The 21,866-nt window shown below is 43.6% G+C and overlaps 2 protein-coding genes across 2 annotated transcripts in view; both read left to right on the top strand.

Moving 5' to 3' along the window:
- Positions 1–9,578, top strand: part of LOC108937586 (probable G-protein coupled receptor 158) — a 38,722-nt gene extending 29,144 nt beyond the window's left edge. The window contains exons 6-11 of the mRNA XM_029253297.1: positions 1,420–1,529; positions 2,514–2,752; positions 3,191–3,329; positions 5,546–5,651; positions 5,959–6,105; positions 6,474–9,578. Of these exons, the coding sequence (XP_029109130.1) occupies positions 1,420–1,529; positions 2,514–2,752; positions 3,191–3,329; positions 5,546–5,651; positions 5,959–6,105; positions 6,474–8,429 (2,697 nt within the window). The 3' untranslated portion in view covers positions 8,430–9,578. The remainder of the gene's footprint in view (positions 1–1,419; positions 1,530–2,513; positions 2,753–3,190; positions 3,330–5,545; positions 5,652–5,958; positions 6,106–6,473) is intronic.
- Positions 9,579–14,400: 4,822 nt separating this feature from the next.
- LOC114910913 (annexin A13-like) lies at positions 14,401–20,491 on the top strand. Its single transcript, XM_029253298.1, has 11 exons — positions 14,401–14,528; positions 15,818–15,893; positions 16,162–16,256; positions 16,514–16,684; positions 16,871–16,904; positions 17,117–17,196; positions 17,327–17,395; positions 18,434–18,535; positions 18,641–18,716; positions 18,987–19,099; positions 19,488–20,491. The coding sequence occupies exons 1-11, from the start codon at positions 14,514–14,516 to the stop codon at positions 19,605–19,607; spliced, it is 951 nt and encodes a 316-aa protein (XP_029109131.1). The 5' UTR covers positions 14,401–14,513; the 3' UTR covers positions 19,608–20,491.
- The last annotated feature ends 1,375 nt before the right edge of the window (positions 20,492–21,866 follow it).

The following is a 21,866-nucleotide window of genomic DNA, read 5'->3' as shown; positions in this document are numbered from 1 at the left end:
TGTGTGTCTTCAGAACAAACTGCAGCTATCTATTATACAGAGAGTGAAGTAAACTGGCTCCCTTCCCAAAGAACGGTCAAGTTAGGAATTTTCAAATAAATTTCTCGATTTCATTACGTTTTGTTCAAGCTGGATTTTCTTGTTTTCCAAAACATGTGTTTGCTGTAGTGAAAGCAGCCTGCGTTGACCTACTGAGATTGTAGATGGCAGTAAAGAGCACCCACACCGAATAGCAATGTCGGGACAGCCTTAAGTCAACTCACTGCCACAGAATTTACAGTTTGTGTCTAGAGTTTCTAAGTGCTGGTGATCAATGATAAGATGAGGAACGTTGCACATGTTTATAGGATTAATCGGTCAACAATCACAAGTGAGTTGGAGTCTAGTGTTGGTAGTGTAGTGGTTATAGCTGCTGCCTTTGGACCCACAGGTGGCAGGTTTGAATCTTACCTTTATAATAAAAGCCTTACAAAGTATAATTAATGTATTGCAAGTTTTTGTAGGCATACATTCCCTCCAGTTCTACACCAGTGTTGAGAGGTGTTCTAAGTTTGCGTGAACTCCTCTACACACCAAAACTCCATTACAGCAGAACAAGCAGTTCGTCTCTTGGGTACCAATTAATCTGTATGGATGAAATTCATGACTATTTGAGTTTACTGGTCTGCTGGATGTGGAAAATCACTGCTCGCATAGAGTCAGTCAGTTGTGTGGCGGGTCGCATCCCCATGTACATGGGTGGCTAACGCTTTGAGGAGCTGCAAGGCGAGACGTACACAATTTACCCCTCTGTTAGTAGGGGAAGGAGTCCGGCTGATTGGATTCTGGTTGGTTACACAACAGCTTGATGGGACAAAACAAACACCGGGGCGGGATCCTCTAAAATCACACCCAGTCACACTTTTTCCAAACCAGGAGAAATGGTGCCACTTTCACAGGCATGGAAGGGATTGACAGCCTTAAAACATTTTACACTAGTTAGCTGACACTTTTGTCCAAAGCATCTTATCCATCCTTCAGTGACTTTTACACCCTTTCTGTGTATCTTATGTTTCATTGAAACACAGTTTGTCAACAGCTCTTGCTGTTTTGCCAGTTCTGTTCCAATGCAGAATGGTCTTTTGACCAGGAGAGGGCAATGTAACTGTGTATCATTTATTCATTTATACAGCAAGGTCATTTTTACTGTATTAATTCCAAGTAAGTGCCTTGATTTAGGGTATTACAGCAGGAGGTGGAGTTTGAAAACAGGGTCTTCAAGTGCAAAGTGACAGGTCAAAGCACAATGCAAAATTCTGCTCCTGGTCATATGCTGAACATGTTTGCATGAATATTGTTTTCTGAGATGTGTGTGGCTTTGGAGAAAAGCATGTGCTAAATAAATAAATGTAAATGCAATTTTTTTTCTCCCCATTTAAGGTATTGATCTTGTACTTTGAGCCAAGCGTGTTCCGCTGCATTCTCCTGAGATGGGTGAGGCTTCTGGGCTTTGCCACTGTTTATGGGACTGTGATCCTCAAACTGTACAGGTACTCTTCTGTTCAGCGTATCTGGGTTAAAGCGCACCGAACCGGTGTGTTTGTGTGTCACTAATGCATCTATGAGATCAGGATTTTTCTCATGATGTCCAGTCGCCAAAAGTGTACAGAATGACAGCAAAAGCCATAGTTCTAATAAGAAAGCTGGAACAACAAGTACAATCCATAAAAGACCTTTTCCCCAAATTTTCTCATCAGACAAGATGTGACAAATCCAACAAAAAATTCACGTTTCCATTGGTAGAAATATTTATTATAAAAGAAATAACAGGACTACACACTTCACACATTCTACAAAGAGATCCATAGACAAACGGAAACCCTGATAAAGGGACAATATTAAATGAGGCGAACCTGAGCAATTAGGGCTGGTATTAGGGGTACCAAATTTAGCTAAGTTATTGATTGTTTAATAATGTAGAAACAATTTTAATGAAAAAATTGAAGATATGCCTCTTTATATACTTTGTAAACATTGTGTCACACATTGTCGCCCTGTATCTTTGAAATGGTGCAATTTTGTATGTAACGTTTTCTATTACATAAACTTTTGCCCCGCATAGTAAATAGTCTACATCTGTTAGTTCTCTTAGGCAGCTTTAACCTTGAAAATAAGTCAGTTTCCAGTTGTTAAAATATCAGTTTTTATTCTGTGTGCATATGTAACGTTCATGTATTATCAGAAATAATTACATTACAAAAAGTTATTTATAAGTTCTAATTTTATTTTCCCATCTCCATGATATTCATGTATCTACAGTATATCTCAATAAAATCTCTATGTATGTATGTGTACCTTTATTAGCTGAGAGATAGAAGTCTCAGGGATGCTGGACTGATTCTTGCCTAGGGGTGTCACAAAGATACTGCCCTGGCATGATGTATGGTTGCAGGATTGCTGGTGATGGTTAACTTGTGGTCCAGTAGTGGGGTCCAAAAGGGATTTCAGCTCAGCGCTCTTCTGGATCTTTACAGGGTTCTGAAGGTTTTCCTGTCACGTACCGCCCAACGGATCCCTTACATGACCAGCTGGCGTGTGCTGCGCTTGCTCGGGATCATCCTGCTTGTTGTCTTCTGGTTTCTTGCATCCTGGACCCTGGCCGTGTGCCAGAACCTGGACCGGGACGTGTTGCTTGTCGACGCTGGCCGCACGCCTGACGGTCTGCAGTATAGCATGTGTGTTCTGGACCGCTGGGACTACATGATGGCTATCGGTGGGTATCCTGACACTTGCTGTTGTACCCCTGAGAAAATATTTAACATGCAATGCTTTTGAGAAGTGTCTTGCTGAAGCAAGGGAATGTGCAATAATAGAGAAAAACTCATGAATCTATCAACAGTCGATGCTACAGATAAACAGATAAACAGATAAAGTATATTCGAGTCATTTATTTAAAGTTTTATTATAGCTATATCCAAGATTTTGACAGATGCTAATCCACAAAAAAAATCAAGGAATGTTAGTATTATTAAATTTTTTTATTGTAACTTGGTAGGAAAAGTAACTTTGAAGTTATGAACAACTGGAATTACAAACAGGCTTCTGGTCCAAACTGTTTCTGTAAGATGAGGAGCCAGTGTACTGCCTCGCAGTAATAAAGAAACAGTGATCTTACATTTAGCCGCCGTTTTGCTTGTTTTCTGCTCGACAGCTGAAGTCCTCCTCCTTTTCTGGGGAGTTTACCTGTGCTACGCTGTGAGGACGGTGCCGTCAGCATTTCACGAGCCGCGCTACATGGCTGTGGCTCTCTACAACGAGCTCGTCATCTCTGCAATATTCCATATCATTAGGTAACATACAGTACCTGCACATTCATGCAACAGCACCAAAGTATTGCAACATTTCTGTGGTTATTATATATATTTTGTAGGGAAGCCCAGTCATTTTACATACTGCTCTTTTGTTCAAATTAGTGTTTGTGTTCTTCCTGTTGAGGACAAGGAATAGAATCATGATCAGAAATTGTATTACATTTGCCAGGTAATTGAAGGGTAACACTAAAAAGTGCTGCTGTAGCTGCACCTGATAGTAGCCCTTGGAAACTAATGGACATTGACAAAGTCAACAGCATCCCTCAAGGGAGGGGGCGTTGCTAGTCTTCACTAGTTCGTTCTTTCTGAACTTCATAAAGCAAAGCAAGATAAAATGAAATCGCACTTTATCAGCCAAGTACAAGGAACTGATGGTGTGTGCTCATTCAAAGACATTTAACATAACCGAACAACATGAAAGTAATAATAGTGAGGCATGAAATAAAAGTATAAATTAAAAAGCGCAAGCAGAATGAATCCATCCATCCGTTTTCATTAACTGCTTGTCCTGATGAGGGTCGCGGCAGTCTGGAGCCTATTCTGGAATTACTGGTCGCAAGGCTGAGGGTCAGGTGCGTCCTAGATGGGATGTCAGAAAAACAATAAATACTGTACAAATTGTAGAATAGGCTTATTTTTACAGGGGTGCATGAATATATATATTTATTATATATACGAGGTTAGGTCAAAAGGTATCCTCAGCTTTTTCATAGATACTGTATATGTATTGCGGATACTTTTTGACGTAGCCTTGTAAGTAACATGAGTAATAGGTGACACTTTAATAAACATGTTATTTTAAAAATAACTGGTGATTCTTTAATAAATATATTACTTTAGGATATATATTGTGTCGCCAGTGCAAAGTCTTAACTATATTCTGCAAGTTTGAGGCGGAAGACAACTCAGGGATTTTTAATGTCCATTCAAATATAGATATGGATTATGATGTGTGCTTCAGAAGTTTCGTGTGAAAACAAATGCAGTGATGAAATGCAAGGATCAGAGATGAAGATACAACACAGTATGCCTTATTTTATCACATGACCTCTGACCTCTGATGTGTTCTCATGAGTCTCTGAAGTCTTCACTGAGCTTCTCCACCAATCTGCACAGCAGCTCTTGAATAACAGTGTTTAAGCAGATAAAGGAGCAGATTGATCCAAATGGCACTGCTGTTTTACTGCAGTTTTTAAATGCCTTCCCAGCTGGAAGCAACATAATTGGACTCCAATGTAGATCAAATAGCTCCCTAATTAGGCTCTTTTCCTAATTTGTTTTGGAAACGATGTGAAATAATTTCCAGTGCCTGGCTGAAACGTTCACGTTTAGCAACACACACGTTTCTGTACGTTCCCTAAATTCATCTAAAAGCTACCAAGGGTATAGTTTATAATGTAAACTTCAAAGGGTTTGCTTCTCTAAAACCAGCGTGGCCTTTCTTATTTGTTTTCTTGCAGCTCATTATGAGTTTGCATTAACTGTGTTTGCTGCTGCAAGGAAAAGTTATAAAACTCTTTGTTACCAGGAGCATAAATTTATAGCATCTTAAAAGGAAAGTCTCCACATTAGGCTTATTAAAAAAGAAATTGCAAGAAAAATGCTGATGTGCAAATATTTTTCATACTAGGCACAAGTGTCAAAGTGTTAATCCTCTGTGAACTAATTTACTAAAATGGTGAGATAATTCCTTTGGTCCATCTCTAAAAGCACTTAAAGTACAATGAAAGTCAGAATAAATACAGAAAGTTATAAAGATAATTATGCAAAAATGGTAATGTATGCGGGGGGTGCGGTGGCGCAGTGGGTTGGACCACGGTCCTGCTGTCCGGTGGGTCTGGGGTTCGAGTCCCGCTTGGGGTGCCTTGCGACGGACTGGCGTCCCGTCCTGGGTGTGTCTCCTCCCCCTCCGGCCTTACGCCCTGTGTTACCGGGTAGGCTCCGGTTCCCCCGTGACCCCGTATGGGACAAGCGGTTCTGAAAATGTGTGTGTGTGTGTGTGTGTGGTAATGTATGCAAAATAGGAGGACTTTGTTATCTTATCACAGCTGTTTTAATGATGAGAACATGTAGGTTGATTTTACAATGCTTTTTATTCAAAAAAACCAAAGCATCTGTAATCCACTCTAAATCATCAGTCCCATGATGCCTTGAGGGCTTGACCAACATGCAGAGATGGTGCTTTCTATTTCCAGGTTCACTCTGGCACCAGGGCTGCATCCTGATTGGATGTTGATGCTGTTCTTCGCTCACTCACAGCTCACCGTGACTGTGACGCTAGGACTGCTGCTTGTACCCAAGGTACCCCACAATCCACTCCCTCAGCTACCCCTCCCCATTACCATACTCTCCCCAGACACTAGAGAATCCCCACTCACCCAGGTTTCCAACCTTATGTCACTTACACCATTCCCCCTTCTTTAGCAGTATTCTTGCTCTGGAGGTAAGCTGGCAGGTATCCTCTGGCTGATGTTCTTTAAGGGCTCTTGGAGCCATCAGCCATTATCACAAGCCATTATGTGAATGGCAGCACATTTGTCTTGAATGGGATGACAGTTCTCATCGGCTGATTTAACCCTCAGCTGTGGGGCTCGTCTGTCCCGTGCAGTTCTTCTTCACAGGGACACACACGAGGGATGACATTGCCACTGAAGCCTTTGAAGATGAGCTGGACATGGGCCGGTCTGGGTCCTACCTGAACAGCAGCATCACGTCAGCCTGGAGCGAACACAGTCTGGACCCTGAAGACATTCGGGTGGGTATTTCTATAAATTTTCCTCCATTTGTTAGGTTTCAAGGATCAATCACACTGCAAGTCATCTTTACTTCAGTGCCACACGACTATACCTTACAGTTTGATTCTTTACTAGAGAAGAAGACAAGTAGTATTGGAACTCATGTCTTGCTAAGTATATGTGGGGTAAAAATATGTACATTAATGTGAGAAGTAAAGGGGTTACAATGTCTGTTTCTAAAGACTGTGTGTTCAGGAGATGGTAATCTACTGCAAAAGTACAGCCACAATCTTCAGTCTGATTTGGTTCATCACAGTTGCAGATTTCAGAATCAACTGCTGTCATTTGGTTGTCTTATTTTTTCATCTGCATGGCTGAAACCTCTCAGGAAGAGCTGAAGAAGCTTTATGCTCAGCTTGAAATCTATAAACGGAAGAAAATGCTGGCCAACAACCCCCACCTGCAGAAGAAGCGCAGCTCGAAGAAAGGCCTCGGCCGCTCTCTTATGAGGCGCATCACGGAGATCCCAGAAACCATGAGCCGCCAGTGTAGCCGGGATGACAAGGACACCGGCGACCATGGGGGCCCCAGGAACAGCCTCTGCACCCTGAGGAAGAACCCCTTTGACCCCTCACACTCCAGCAAGTCCAAGGAGGACTCTCTGAAAAACAAGGTCTTCTCCATAAAGAAGTCCCACAGCAGCTATGATCATGTACGAGACCAGAGTGAAGAATCCAACAACTCTGCCACTGACAAAATTGAGGTCTCCACCACAGAGAACTCACTTCTGGATGCCCTGATGGGCAAAAAATTAGCAAAGAAGTCCACGGAGAAGGTTGAGGGCGAGTCTACAGAGTCTGTGCCTCTGGTATGTAAGTCTGCCAGCGCCCACAACCTCACTGTGGACAAAAAGCCTATGCACCTCAGGACGTCCATGCTGCAAAAGTCCTTGAGTGTTATCGCGAGTGCCAAGGAGAAAACCCTCGGTCTTACGGGGAAAACACACGGTGCTGATGACAGCACAAAGAAAGGCCCCCACAAGAGCAAAGATCAGAAGGCTCCCTGTGAGATACATGAAGCGCAGGAGTGCTACCCCAAAATGATCGCAAGCCAGTCAGTAGAGTACAGACAGACCGCCAACAAGATGGGCATCATGAAACAGCAAGTTAGTGGGAGCCAGCCGTCCATCTGCTCTGAGTCAGGAAGGAGCAAGGAACTCTATGACCTCTCCGAGGTGTGCCCCTGGGAAGTGGAGGACCTGCCGACTCCGTCTGAAAATAAAGTTCAAAAACACGTGTCCATTGCTCCAGCAGAGACCACTACAGTCCATGGCAGCAGCACGAAAGGGAAACTGCAACAGAAGCAGAAGCTCCAAGACCAGTTGCCTTCAGCTGGCAAACGTACCAATCAAAAGATTGCAGAGAAGCCTACCGCAAACTTGAGGGAAGAGCCCAGTGAGAGCCGAGGTGTGAAGAAGGGGATGAAACCTCAAACCCCTCTTAACCTTAGTGGAAAGGCCTCCCAGAAAGCCGACATCTGCCCCTGGGATTCTGAGGAGGTTTCCGTTAAGTCCGAAGCTGCAAGATCTCCGGACAAGATCAGACGGAAGAAAAGCGTCACTCCAACCGAAGGAAAAGGCAAAACCCTGCATTCAGACCATTCAAAGTCCACAGGCAGCTTGCTGCAGCCATCCACAATGAGTGCAGACATCTGTCCCTGGGATTACGAGGCTCCGCCATCTCCCAGTGCTGACAAGACCCTCAGTCCCACACATGTTTCCAAGGGCAAGGACTCACACTCAAGAAAGAAAGGCTCTCTTTCCAGTAAAGCTCCAGAGAAGGAGCGAGAAAAGTCGAGAGATAAGGATGACGAGAAGCGTAGGTCTAAAGGCAAGGAAAAAGGCTGCCCAGGCAAATCTGGGGAGAGGCGGCGCTCAAGCCAGTCGAGAGCCATGGGCGTCTGTGGCTCAGAAGAGAGCAGTCGCGAGGTGGTAGCGTCGGACAAGCGGAGGAATTCCACAAATGAACAGGCAGCTGCCAAGAGCAAGAGGCCAGACGTTTGTCCATGGGATTTTGAGGATGCGTCCAGTAGTAAAGAGCAGAACAACAATCCTACAGCACAACAAAACTCTCCGAATTCCAAAGTAGGCGTGGCAGGTAATTCCAAGTTAGCTGATGTGTGCCCTTGGGAATTCGAGGACGTATCCAAAAGTAAAGAACAGGATCACCACCCTTCTGCAACACAACCAAACAGTCCGGATTCTAGGGGTTCAGCAGGAAATGCCAAGTTGGCTGATGTTTGCCCATGGGACTACGACAACACGACATCGGGAGAAAAAGCATGACCTGTGACCTGAAGAGACTTCCAGATACCAAGTTCTTGTTGTAATTTTTTTACACACAATACCGAACCCTCGGAAAAAAGCTCTCTAAGAACAGAAAGTGACTTAAAGGAAAAAGAGGGTGTTTTTTTGCACAAGTTGCCTTTTTTCCAGTCTTGTCTCTTTTCCTCTAATTTTTGAAAGGAAACAAAAAATTGTGTAACAATAAGCATTCCAAATTCATACTCGTCTTTTCTGAATGGCAAAGACGTATTCCTATGATTATGCAACTTTTGGTCACTTTATATGTGGTGTATAGGATGTCAGTGAATTTGACACTTGTAATGAACAGCATCAACCCAACAAGGTCCTACACACAGTTCATGGCACGTGAGAGATGATATCTGTGAATCACCCATCTTGAATTTGTTGGACAAGAAACAATGTAAATTAATGCCTTAATGTTTACAGGTAAGCATGTGGGCGTGGCCTGTACCAAACAGTAACTAGAGGTGTGACATGAACCTTAAGGTCCAACCTGTGGTTCCACAATGTTGATTTATGCATGACTGTGTAAAAAGGACAATATGGGACAACCATGGAAAACTGGATGACAGGAATTGCACAGCATCGGTGTAAATACTTGCACATTTAATTATGAAAATCTGTTGGAGCTATACGAGGAACTCTCGGCTAGTCATCATCACTGAGAGCTTTGTCCCGAGACTCCCGATGAAACCGCTGCTTTCGAGCCACTTGGAAATGATGTCTCTCCTTGTTGTCCTTCCATTTCTGTCGCATGTTCTTGATTTATTGATAAAATGACTCCTTGATTGTGACCCCATCAGGCTTTTTTTTAAAAAAACAAATATTTCATAACATTGGCAAGAATATGTGGAGACTGCAGAAGACATGTTTAGCTTTCATTTTTTTGCTGCTGTAAAAGTGAAAAACGCATAAGCACACTATTTCAGAGCCCTTGCGTGCTGAAGCCTGTCACTGTGTTTTATGGTGTTTGCTCGAAGTCCATTTCTGCCATCTCCTCACATTTTTTTACTTTTTGTGACATGATTTCAGCAGACGGAAGAGTAATAATACAAAGTAATGAGGTCCATCTCCTTACAGTCTGAACCACAATGATATAAATCAGTATGTGCGGACTGTAGAAAAACAGTCAAGCAATTTAGGCAATGGACTTTATTCTATGTAAATGGTCAGACACGAATTTTGATCTGAAAAATATTAAATGCAAGCTTTTGAAAAAACTAGTCCATATATTAGTATGGTTAGGAATGTTGAATTTCTTTTTGAACCAGTAAATATTTCTGGAGTCCTCTAGTTGTTCTTAGATGTTGCTTTGTATTAGAATAAATTCAGTGGTCTTTACTATATTCTTCTGAAATAAGAAGCAGGTATGTTATGATTTGTTTATTTTTATACAAAAAGAAATGTGGTTATTATTGTGACAAGGTATTCAGAAATGTTGTTTTTTCACTTATCAAACAATATATGTGTCTCATTTACCAACATACAGTCTGAAAAGTCGCGTTTTGTTGAAACCTGCACAGGTCACAGTTTCATCAGGAACACGACACTTGGGGAAATTAGATATTAATGTGCTGTGTTTTCAGAAACAATTTCACTCTAATGTGCATTGTAACAAAGCCAAATAGACCAATATAAATGTTGTTGCCACTAAAAAGTGTGAGCCATTTTAATGGGCGTTACCAAATACACTGGCTCATAAAACATCACTTGGTCAAGAAATCTGTTCATTAATTATTAATTTTGTTTTTAACTCCAGCCACTTTTCTTAAGTTACAATCAATAAAATCTGTAATTGTGTTTTTTTTTTTTGTTATTATAACTTTTTTCACTTCCTTCTTTTGCTAAAGTGTTTTGGGAAGCTGTTTTTAAAGGCAATACATAAAATAAGGTTTTATTATTCTTCTTCTTATTATTATTATTATTATTATTATAAAAAAAGTGAATAAATTGAAAATAAAATGTTTGCCTCTCTGAAAACTCGTAACTTCGTAACACCGGTAACACGAGGAGCCAGTGTGTATCCTGCAGGCAGTGACCTGTTAGTACATCTACACCTCCTCCATGCTACTGTGAACAGCTCCCTTAGTGGATTGTGTAGCTCTTTGCTTCGATGCTAACAGTCAGTCAGCACCTTGTCAGTTATGCTCATCATATCTCACTGATTTTCTTTAGAAAGGATGTTATAGGTCAATATAATCCCATATTTCATTTCCCCGCGGATGGTTCCAGAACCATGCTCTGTGTGATCTCATACCAGTCGCCATTTGGTCTTGGCACAGTGTTCGTGAAACACTCAATAGCCAAAAAGCAGAGTTAGGCTTCTTATACACTGCGTGATCAATGCTAATGAGCATGTAAAGTGTACCACCTCCACACCCTTTTTTACTTCACTGCCTGCACTTTATGATCATATTCGTAGTATTTAAAGTACATGCAATATGCACTCGGTGTAGGATTTCTTTATCAAAAATGCAGCACTTCACATGTCCTGCTGCTTCATGAGAAGCTTAACCCAAACATTCTGCTCAAGGGCACTTTTCCGATTAACTTCCCCCAGACATGGTGTTCCGTCACTTGTTCTAACTGCCATGAGGAAAACCAAATATCGTACTTTGTGTTTCTCTCCGGTCTGGGGTTCGAGTCCCGCTTGGGGTGTCTTGTGACAGACTGGCGTCCCGTCCTGGGTGTGTTCCCTCCCCCTCCAGCTTTACGCCCCGTGTTGCTGGGTTAGGCTCCGGTTCGCCGCGACCCTGTTTGGGACAAGCGGTTTCAGACAATGTGTGTGTGTTTCTCTCCGTATTGTCAGTCACTCGTCTTCATTTACCGCCATTTTTGCCGCTTTGAGAGACATCGCCCAGCGGGGAGTTCTATTCATGCCGTAACTGTTTGCTGCTCCGCTGGATTCTGCATGCCCGAGACTGTAAGGTCTCAAAAATTCACTGCCCTTTTTAAAATCTCCATGTTTTGGAGTGTTATGAATTGTAACGTGAGTGAAACGTCCCTTTCCCGCCACATCAAACGCTTGTTATGAGAATATTCATCAACAGGCTAATGCATCCACACAGAAATATTGGGTAGAATTCTATGTTACATTGTGATAGCATGTAAATAAGACACCTCCTCTGCAATAAATATTTCTATGAAACTAAGTGTCATGGCTACGTTATTGAGTGGATCGTGTATTTTCCTTAATGCTGTAATGAATCCCTGTACGTACAATCTGTCCGTATACAATATATTTTAATTTCTTTCTTGGTCATCTAGTTTAAAAATGTGATCAATAAATCAAAGCAGAGAAGCAGAGCCTGCCAGGGACAAGCTGTCACTGGATTTCATTTCAGAGGCCATGAATAAGAAGTGGCTGTAGGTGTGTTAAATCTTTATAGCAGCTGTGGGAGGGAGTCGTGCATCAGGAAATGACTGAGATTGTCCAGAGGGAGGGTTCCTGTCTGCAGGATGCTACATTAGTGCCCCCTATTGGTCGCTCAGCTAACTGGCAGGTGTGTGAGATGTGGTGCTCTTGGAAACCTGCTTTCCCCTACAGGGCCATGGTGGTGTGGAGTCTATCCTGGAGGCAAAGAAGGTTATTATCATAATCTTTATCTGGCCCATATTAAGGCAACTGAAAATGATGGTTTTCTAAATTCTTTATTTTCATTAATTTGACATCTTTCTGCAGAGCAGCTAAAATTGTTGCTTTGAACACTTACACTAGTTTGACCATTTATTCGGCTGGGTAATTTTCACTGGAGTAAGTGTCTTGCTCACTGCTACTGTAATAGGAGTGGGGTTTGAAGCAAGAAACACAAGCTCATATACCATGACCCTGTTTTAATCACTGTTTTACCTACTGACCTATGGTAAGAAACAGATGGCCTCCTATGGTAAGTGTTGGAAGTGTGCGCTGTTGTCTATTGGCTTTTTTTTCCTCTGAGCCATTTTCCAGCTAAACAGCAATCGAAGAGCGCCTAACTCCTTGGATTTTTGAAAAATCACCTGCCGCTGTGGAGCAATGTTTGATTGCGTTTTGAGCAACTCGGCACGTGCACGTGAGGAGCTTCCCGAGTCCCACGTGAAAGAGAGAGGAGGAGACAGCTGGTGGAGGTGCTGATTTCGGCACGCTGCCTGCTTGGATTACATAGATGCTGCACATGCTGTGTGTTTGGCAGCAGAGGATGCGCAACACAAGTTTGAGGAACATCTGAGACACTGAGGATCTTCTCCCATCCAATTTGATTATCTGTGATGTAATAATAGCTTACTTACTATGACATTTGGTTCTTTAAAATTTTTGTCCATATCAGTTTAACTGCCCTCCCACCTTTCTTACAAGGGGTCTGAAAATCTAAGGGTTGAACGTGCGTCCTGATTGAAGTTAAAGTTACAAATGTATTCGAAAGACAGACGGACGGACGGACGGACAGATAGATAGATACTCTCTGCTTTTGCTCTCTGCTGCCCCCAGTGGACAAGGAGGAGTGACACAGGAAAGGCATGAGCAAAATCTTCTGGATGTTTACAGGTAGGGGGGGTACGGTGGCGCAGTGGGTTGGACCACAGTCCTGCTCTCCGGTGGGTCTGGGGTTCGGGTCCCACTTGGGGTGCCTTGCGACGGACTGGCGTCCCATCCTGGGTGTATCCCCTCCCTCTCCAGCCTTGCGCCCTGTGTTGCCGGGTTGGCTCCGGTTCCCCGTGACCCCGTATGGGACAGGCGGTTCTGAAAATGTGTGTGTGTGTGTGTGTTTACAGGTAGGATTTTTTCCCCCACTTCTTATATTTTATTGTGTTTGTGATAAGTTGTTAGGTATCCTATTGATTCAAGATTTTAGGCTCTTGTTGGCTTTACAGTCAAAGAAGTCAATCAATGTTCATTAAAAATGTGTCTGCTTTCACACACACACACACACACACACACATTTTCAGAACCGCTTGTCTCATACGGGGTCACGGGGAACCGGAGCCTACCCGGTAACACAGGGCGTAAGGCCGGAGGGGGAAGGGACACACCCAGGACGGGACGCCAGTCCGTCGCAAGGCACCCCAAGCGGGACTCGAACCCCAGACCCACCGGAGAGCAGGACTGCGGTCCAACCCGCTGCGCCAGCGCACCCCCCTGTCTGCTTTCAATATTGATTAATTTCTCTCCAGCAAAAAAAAAAAAAAAAAGATAAAGTGTTTTCAATATTCTTTTTGTGGATTAGTGGGCACTTTGATGTCAGACCTGGAGTCCTTTCAAGGTATTGCTCAGGGAAGGAAGGGATAGTTATAATGCGCAATTTAATATATTACAATGTCCATTGCAATAAATGACCAATTCCAGCTTTATTTCCAGTTTCTAGATCTGTATCACTGGATTCATATCACCTGGATTTGACAGGAGACATAACAGCCCAACATTTAATGCAACATGTAGTATCTGAGCCAGATACTGAAGATTCAGTGCACTTTAAATCAATAACTAGTAATGACAAAGTTAAATTTTACAGTAGCTGTATTCAGGTTCATACTATAATAAATATGATTGTGTGTTCATTGCAGTGTTAAGTATGAAGCGCTGGTGGAAGGCTGTGATGAACATGGTTAACTCTGATAAAAGCCCGGATTCCCCCTGAACCAGCGGGGAAGCTGAGCTTCTAAAAGTGCTGTATCTTTTATTCCTTTATTATTCCGGAAGGGCCTGAGCTGCTTGTTCACTTGAGCCCCTGGGACACATGATGATGACGCTTTGTGTGAGTGTATTGAACCATGGTGCAGGGCACTGTAGGACTGCACTTTTTTATGTTTATACATTTATAGGTATGTACAGTACATATTTATGTACATAGAACTGAAAATGCCTGTCTGCAGTACTATAATGAAATATTGTAATTATTATGTAAGTCTCCCCCCCTCCCTTCTGCAGAGTGGGGGAGGGTTCAGCCGCGCGGGTCGGGGGGGGGGGGAGCGGTGGTGCCACAGGGTGGGGTCGTGTGTCCCGGCTCTCCTCAGCACCACTGAACACTGAAGGCGGTACACTGAGCACTGAGCGCTGTCCGAGCAGAAGCCACCGCAGCCGCTGACATGGGCAACGTCCAGGTGGGTGTCGGGTCGCATCCCTGTCTGTCCCATTCGTGGATTCGGCGCTGGATGAGTCTCACTTTTCGACGCGCTACAGCACAATGACGTCATGAGGCGCTTCGGAAAACTGCGCAGTTCTGGCTCCTTCAGAACTGTGGTAATACCGCAACAATACCGCAGAAATACTATGAAAACGCTGTCGTGATACAGTAATATGCTCTTAATACTTTAATATTACTACTAATACTGTATTATACGTACATTTAAAACAGTCATGTGAGGATGTAGTACTACTGCTGCCATATTCATACTGTAATAAGAACACAGTGGTAAGAATACTGTAGACATTTTATGACGTATACTGTAACGATACAGTAATTATTTTGTAATAATAATGTGACTTTACCGTAATACTGCGATGATACTATTGTAGTAACTATAATAATAATTACTGTAGTCCTCCACTATCATGACTATCAAAGGGCGACGAAACATTGTCAGCACTGAGACAACACAGTAAAACAGTGTTTCCGAAGTTTGCTGTAACTCGCTGAAAATATGAATGATTATGATGTCTCTGACAAAAGACATTTTTCGGGCACGAGACCAGAAATTGGCAATATTTCCAATACAATAGTCTATAGTGATCTTAGTGATCGGTGAAGTTTGCTTTGCTCCATGGAGAGTTTTTAACAGACGGCTGGGGGCGGAACACGCCGGAATGCCGCGAGCTCCGCGCCATCAAAGACCCCCCCTTGTTCAACCCAGCAGTGAGTGGGGGGGGGGAGCGCGTGCACGCTCAGCGCGTGAGTCAGCATGGGCTCCGGCGCGCGTGCCCGCAGCTCTGCGGCGGAAAAAAAAAAAAAAAACAGGCACACTTCCGTCCTTGAAATACTGTGTCACGTGAGCAGGACCCGCGCTCCCGGGGTGTCCTCGTGCCATCGACCAGGAGACCAGTTAATATAGAATTCATATTTTAGAAAGATACAGGTACATTATTTCTCTTTGGCAGCACATAGATAGAGATGAAACATAGTTTTTAAGAAGTGAGATTAGTGGGCTCGCCTTCCTAGTGATAATGAAGATGAAGAGAATGATGATAATGATATTAATAATGATTATTGTTATTTTTATTGTTGTTGCAGTATGGTGGTCGATTCCTACTTCTGGTGCCTCCACATTTACGTACTTAAGGAAACAATGTCTAGTCCCTTGCTTCAGTTGAGAGATTAAACCTGAAATGATATTATAAAAATTATGATAATGACTATACCCCCCCGCCCCCCCCTTCCATCCTGACCTTCTAGCCAACCATTATTCCGCACCCTGATTTCGACGTGGTGGCCGACATCAAGGCCATTCGCAAAAGCTGCAAAGGCCTCGGTGAGTGTGCGCAGCTGCCCACGCAGACAGTCGTGACAATGCATACAAAAATATCCACATTGCATACATTTTTCATATACATATATAACCAGAGTGTGTGTAAAGCAGCAGGACTTGCTGTGTCTGCAGCTACTGAGTCTCTGACTGCGAGCGCTCCATTCGTTTCACTTGTGCTCTACATCTCGTTGAGTTGTTTCCTCGCTGTCCTTCCAGTTGATGAAGTGTTTCTGACCGCTCGCTTTAAAGCATCTTTTCTTTCTATCTTCAGGCACTGACGAAGAAGCCATAATTGACATCCTGGCGAATCGCTGTGCTGCCCAGAGGATGGAAATCAAACAGGCATATTTCGAGAAGTATGATGATGTATGTCATTTCGCGATCTTCGCCTCGTGGTTCGGCGTTTCGATGTTTTCGGGCATCGAACTCATCCAGTGATCCAACCGGCAAACCAATATGTAGTGAAAAGTGTGTCGTTTTTGCATGTATATGTATGTAATATGGCTCATGCATGAATCATTCTTGAGCTGAACATAGGCATGAATGTCTCAATAAATGAGAGATAAAAGCTCCGCCCTACAGCGGTCATGCGATCCCTGCACTCGATTCGTTTAACGCGGCAGGAGCTGGAGGAGGTGCTTAGGAAAGAGCTTTCCGGAAGTTTTGAGAAAGCCATCATTGCCACTCTGGACCCGCCACATGTGTACGCCGCCAAGGAGCTGAGGAAGGCCATGGAAGGAGCGGGAACTGATGAGGATGTTCTTGTTGAGATCCTGTGCACCAGCACCAATCAGGTCCAGCCTTTAATTAACTCTTTAATTCCATGTCAGCTATTGGTAAGAGTAAACACAAAAATGAGCTCACTTCTGAGTTGTTGAGAAATTATTATTATTATTATTATTATTATTATTGATTATGGCTGATATAGTAAGCACCACAGACCTGGATTATGTTCATTATGTTCTGTTATATGCCAACAGGAAATTTTAAGATGTAAAGAAGCATACTTCCAGGGTAAGCTTTTCTCTTGATATCAAAGTTACTGGACTTCATGTGTCAGATTTTTTTACACTAAGGGGTGCAACTTTGGTGTATTTTTTTACTACAGTTGGTTTGGATCCTGGACAGTGTATTCTTGTTTCATGAAATCCTCGAGTACATTTGAATGTTTAACGCATGTATCAGTCGAGACGGATTTGTGCAGCTTGCCCTGTGTGGTCTCGCAGTGTACGAGAGGGACCTAGAGGCAGACATTGAGGGGGACACCAGTGGGGATGTGCGGAACTTGCTCATCGCTCTTCTGCAGGTCAGTGCTAGCTGATCGCAGTCGTGCTAAATCTTGTTTCTCTGTCTCCACTTGGGAGCGAGTGGTGCGTGGGGGGGCTTTTTTGTGCCTAACACCTTAGAAAAAATACATGCTTGACATCTGCACACAGGCAAACAGGGATGAGTCCTACGAGGTGGACGAGGGACTCGCAGAGCAGGATGCAGCTGCGCTGTTCGAGGTGAGGGTACATTTAAAGCTTGGGCTGTTCTCAAACCCGTCTCTCAACTCCACTGAGTGCTGTGATATAAAGTGGAAGATCTACCTGTGTTTACCTGCCGAGTTGATAGATGGCAGTAAAGAACTCCCAAATATCCTGAGTGTGGAGCCGCCTTAATTCAACTCACTTCCACGGTGTTTAAGGTTTACATCTGCTGTTCCCGAGAGTCAGTTCAAATCAGTCTTACAAATAATTTTATATTTATTACAGCTATATCTTTGATTTTATACAGAACTAACCCACAAAATGGTCAAGGGAAATTTGTATTAAGCTTCTATAGACTTTTTATTGGCCTAGCAGTAAATGTGACTTTGGACTTTTGGGCATATGAATAAAACAAATTATGAACAAACTTCTGGTCCCACTTGTTTTTATAAACTAAGGAGTAAGTGTCATCATAGTTAATTATATATAACTGTAATGCACTGATGTCCCGTCCAAGGTGTACCCTTGCCTTATGGCCTGTGCTTCTGCGATAAGCTCTGCACCATTGTGACCCTGCATTAGATAGGCAGTTATCCATAATGAATGAATGAATGAATGAATAAATGCATTTCACACATTGAAAAGACACTGATTTTGATGCAAGATATACCAAGAAATAGTGCAATATTTAATACCTGAAAATAGTGCAATATTTAATACCTGAACCAAATACACACATTTTCAGAACCGCTTGTCCCATACGGGGTCGCGGGAACCGGAGCCTACCCGGTAACACAGGGGGTAAGGCCAGAGGGGGAGGGGACACACCCAGGACGGGATGCCAGTCCGTCGCAAGGCACCCCAAGCGGGACTCAAACCCCAGACCCACCGGAGAGCAGGACTGTGGTCCAACCCACTGCACCACCGCACCTCCTCTGAACCAAATATTTCAGATTAAAAATATAAATGGTTTTGCGGTACGTGGTGACCACGTTATGTACGCCTTTGTTAATTTCACTCTCTGCTGGTTGTGTGCTCTTTATTCTTACACATGTTGGTCATTCTTTACTTGAGGCTGGAGAAGGTCGTTTTGGAACAGATGAGTCCACCTTCAGCTACATCCTGGCACAGAGGAACTACCTTCAGCTGCAGGCCACCTTCAAGGCATATGAATCGGTTGGTCCCGTCACAGAGGGTCAGACAACTGGGAGGGTTTAGTCCACCGTGGTGCTTTAATTGACCTCCATTCTCTGTCTTGTCTTGGCCGCCTCCACCACACAGCTCTCGGGAACAGAAATCCTGGACACCATCGACAGCGAAGCTACAGGGACTCTGAAGGACTGTTACGTCACCCTCGGTAAGAATCACTCTGCCATTATGACCCCTTGAGATGCATCGGACCAGTAGGGAACACAGTGGTTAGAGTTTTCCCCTTCCAGGTGAAGGAACCATGTTTAGATCACACCTCCTGCTGTAACGCCCTTGATAAAGGTACTTACTAATGCAGTAGAAATTACCCGCCTGTAGAAATGGGTAAATCACTGTAAGCAATTTAGTGTACAGATCTCACTTGTTGGTTTTAATGTGGGAGTCAGCACTGTTTCCACCTGTTTCCACTTATCAACAGTGAGATGTGCCAAGAATCCACAGCTGTTCTTTGCCCGCCGTCTGCATGCGGCCACGAAGGGGGTTGGCACCGACGAGGACACACTCATCCGCATCATTGTCGGCCGCTCCGAGGTACGATAAACTCGGAATGTGGCTGTCAAAAAATTTGAAAATGACTTCTCGGTTACACCAAGCTCCCGAAGATATCATGACGACACACGTGATACAGTCTCGTCTGATATTCTCTTCACACTTTGGGTATCTGTATTTGAACCAGAGAAAGGGCTTTGTCAGTGATGTGGTGGAATGAGCTCTCTCTGTCCCTCAGAGCTGCTGAATCCCTCCAAGAATTCAAAAAGGGTCTCAATCCCAAGTCTTTAAGAACCGCATCTTTCCTGACCTACTGACAGCTGCATAAATGAGTCCAATGAGTCATTAATGTACTTTTCTTTAAACTTTGGAGAAAAATGTTTGCTAATGCAAAAATGTAAATACAGGTTTGTAATAACTGTTTTGTCAGATCGACCTGGAGACCATCAAGGACATGTACCTGGAGAAATACGATGTGCCCTTGAAGGAAGCCCTGGCTTCTGAGTGCAGCGGTGACTTCAAGAATCTCCTCCTGGCAATCCTGCACTGATCACCTGTGGAGTGGAGTAACTCAACCTGTCACGCAGCTCTCCGAAGGTGCTCCACCAAGCAGCCGTAGAGCTGCAAGATTGAAGATCATCTGACTGTTTCACGAAAGATCCCCCACAATTGCCCTTGTCTGGTTGTCCAAACACTTAAAAAAGCAGCAGAAATGTAGTCATGTTCTTGTCAGATGGCTTTGATTGTCCAGCCACTGCCGTCTAGAGGTTCCTTCTGTTACGTGCTTCGGCCTGCAGTTCTACACCTTTGCAACACAAGACACAACTATAATACTGAAGACACTTCTTCTAAGCACCTTTTCCAGATACTGTCAGATTAACTGTGGGCTACCAAACTTTCAACATTCCAGTGATTTAGCAGCTAAAACCGAGTGCAAATGGCTCAGATTTTACCGGTATTGCAAAACAGCGTCTGATGTCTCGCATATCATCACCCTTTTCAGAAGAAACCATAAAACTGCCTTGACAAATCCTTTACATACCTTTTAACTTATTTATATTTAACATAGCAAAATTTAATAACAGAAATTTTTAAACATACTAAATGCCGAATTATGTGTTTAAAGTGATGGCAGTTGTGCACTTCGTGCCATGGAATAGGGGAACGGGGAACCAGTACTGGAGTTCCATGAACAAAACTAAGGCACAGAATTAACAGCTAAGTAATGTCTGAAATAAAATGATTGTATTCATTTATAACTTTGTTCTTATGATGTTAAGAGATTACGGTGAACTGAATTTAACACATATATGAGCCTGATGGAGAGCAGTTAATAGACTTGGTGTTAACACACATTGTTAGTGGACGTATCCAAACCCAAAGATGTATCCAAAGATGTACACATAATGGACAGAGTAAAAAGTGCATAACTCACTTCTGTGCTTGTTTGTGTTTGTTGTGATCTTCCATCCATAGAAACACTCACAAACTAGCAAAGCCAATTGCGCATTTATAGATTGATCAACAGGGGGCGCTCGTGGACATTGCAACGGTTGGCATGGTGACAACATGTCCTCGGTCGGGTATTAAGCGTATACTGTTTGCGCTGTTGAGTCTGACTGATAAAGAATTTATCTTGCAAATGCAAATTAAAACTTATTAGGCTTTACAAGTTTATTATTAATTATTATTATGCAAATAGCTTATTGACAGATATTAGCGCAGCCAGACTCTAGTCCCGTATTTATAGTTTTAACTGTATACTTGAAGCAATATTTCCTGTAACATTAATATTGTGAAGAGAAAAGAAGCCCCGGGTAAATGCACTGGGTGGTTTTCACTTCCGACAAATATCTGCAGTTGTATGAGAAACCAGAAGCGCTTGGCTCTAGGTCACTTTGCTATTTTTGATGTGTGTGACTTGCATTATTTCGTTCCTTATTGTTTCCACCCTGGACTGTGCACTGCCACATACGCTCTCTCTTCTCGCAAAGACAAGTTTCAGTACCAGTCACTGTTCCCGATGAGCACTAGGGAGCTTCTTCCCGTTACCATGGTTACCACCTTCCTCTCCACACAGAGGCAACTCACTGCGTATCGTTGATCAGAGGAGCGGTTCCCATATAGCCGCAGCTACTCGCTCCTTTTACATTGATATTTATTCGTTTTCCTCCAAAGCAACATATAATGTTAAGCTGCACTTATTTAGACAGGGGGGCAATTTTACTCGAGCAATTGAGATAAGTACTTCGTTCAATGAATGATACAGGTGGAGGTTGGACTCAAACCGACGATATTTTCGGGCCCAAGGCAGCAGCTGGAACCACACACACACACACACACTTTCAGAACCGCTTGTCCCTCACGGGGTCACGGGAAACCGGAGCCTACCCGGCAACACAGGGCGTAAGGCCGGAGGGGGAAGGGGACACACCCAGGACGGGACGCCAGTCCGTCGCAAGGCACCCCAAGCGGGACTCGAACCCCAGACCCACCAAAGAGCAAGACTGCGGTCCAACCCACTGCGCCACCGCATCCCCTCAGCTGGAACCACTACGCTACCAGTCTTCCCTCCCGGTTGGTGGGGCCTCCACATCAGTAATTAGGGTCCTTGGAAAATATCATGAGAACGATATTAAATTCTGTCCTAAACTTTACTGGCTGCCAGTGCAGGGACCTGAAAGCGGGCAAAACATGGTCACACTCTCCGATCACCCTGATCGTGACCGCGACTGATTCATTCATTGTAACGCACTAATATTGCGTTCGGACTCTGGCTGACGTGAGCTGTTACTGTGGTAAAGTGCGC

Source organism: Scleropages formosus, chromosome 7 (genome assembly GCF_900964775.1).
Source record: "Scleropages formosus chromosome 7, fSclFor1.1, whole genome shotgun sequence".
Taxonomy (NCBI): domain Eukaryota; kingdom Metazoa; phylum Chordata; class Actinopteri; order Osteoglossiformes; family Osteoglossidae; genus Scleropages; species Scleropages formosus.
Note: the sequence above shows the minus strand (reverse complement) of the source record. Positions and strands in the feature narration are given on the sequence as shown.

Bases quoted from the DNA above. Each gene is read 5' to 3' on its own strand.
- LOC114910913 (XM_029253298.1), top strand. The intron at 18,717-18,986 runs GTAAGAATCACT...ACTTATCAACAG, and splicing joins GGACTGTTACGTCACCCTCG to TGAGATGTGCCAAGAATCCA. The intron at 19,100-19,487 runs GTACGATAAACT...CTGTTTTGTCAG, and splicing joins TCATTGTCGGCCGCTCCGAG to ATCGACCTGGAGACCATCAA.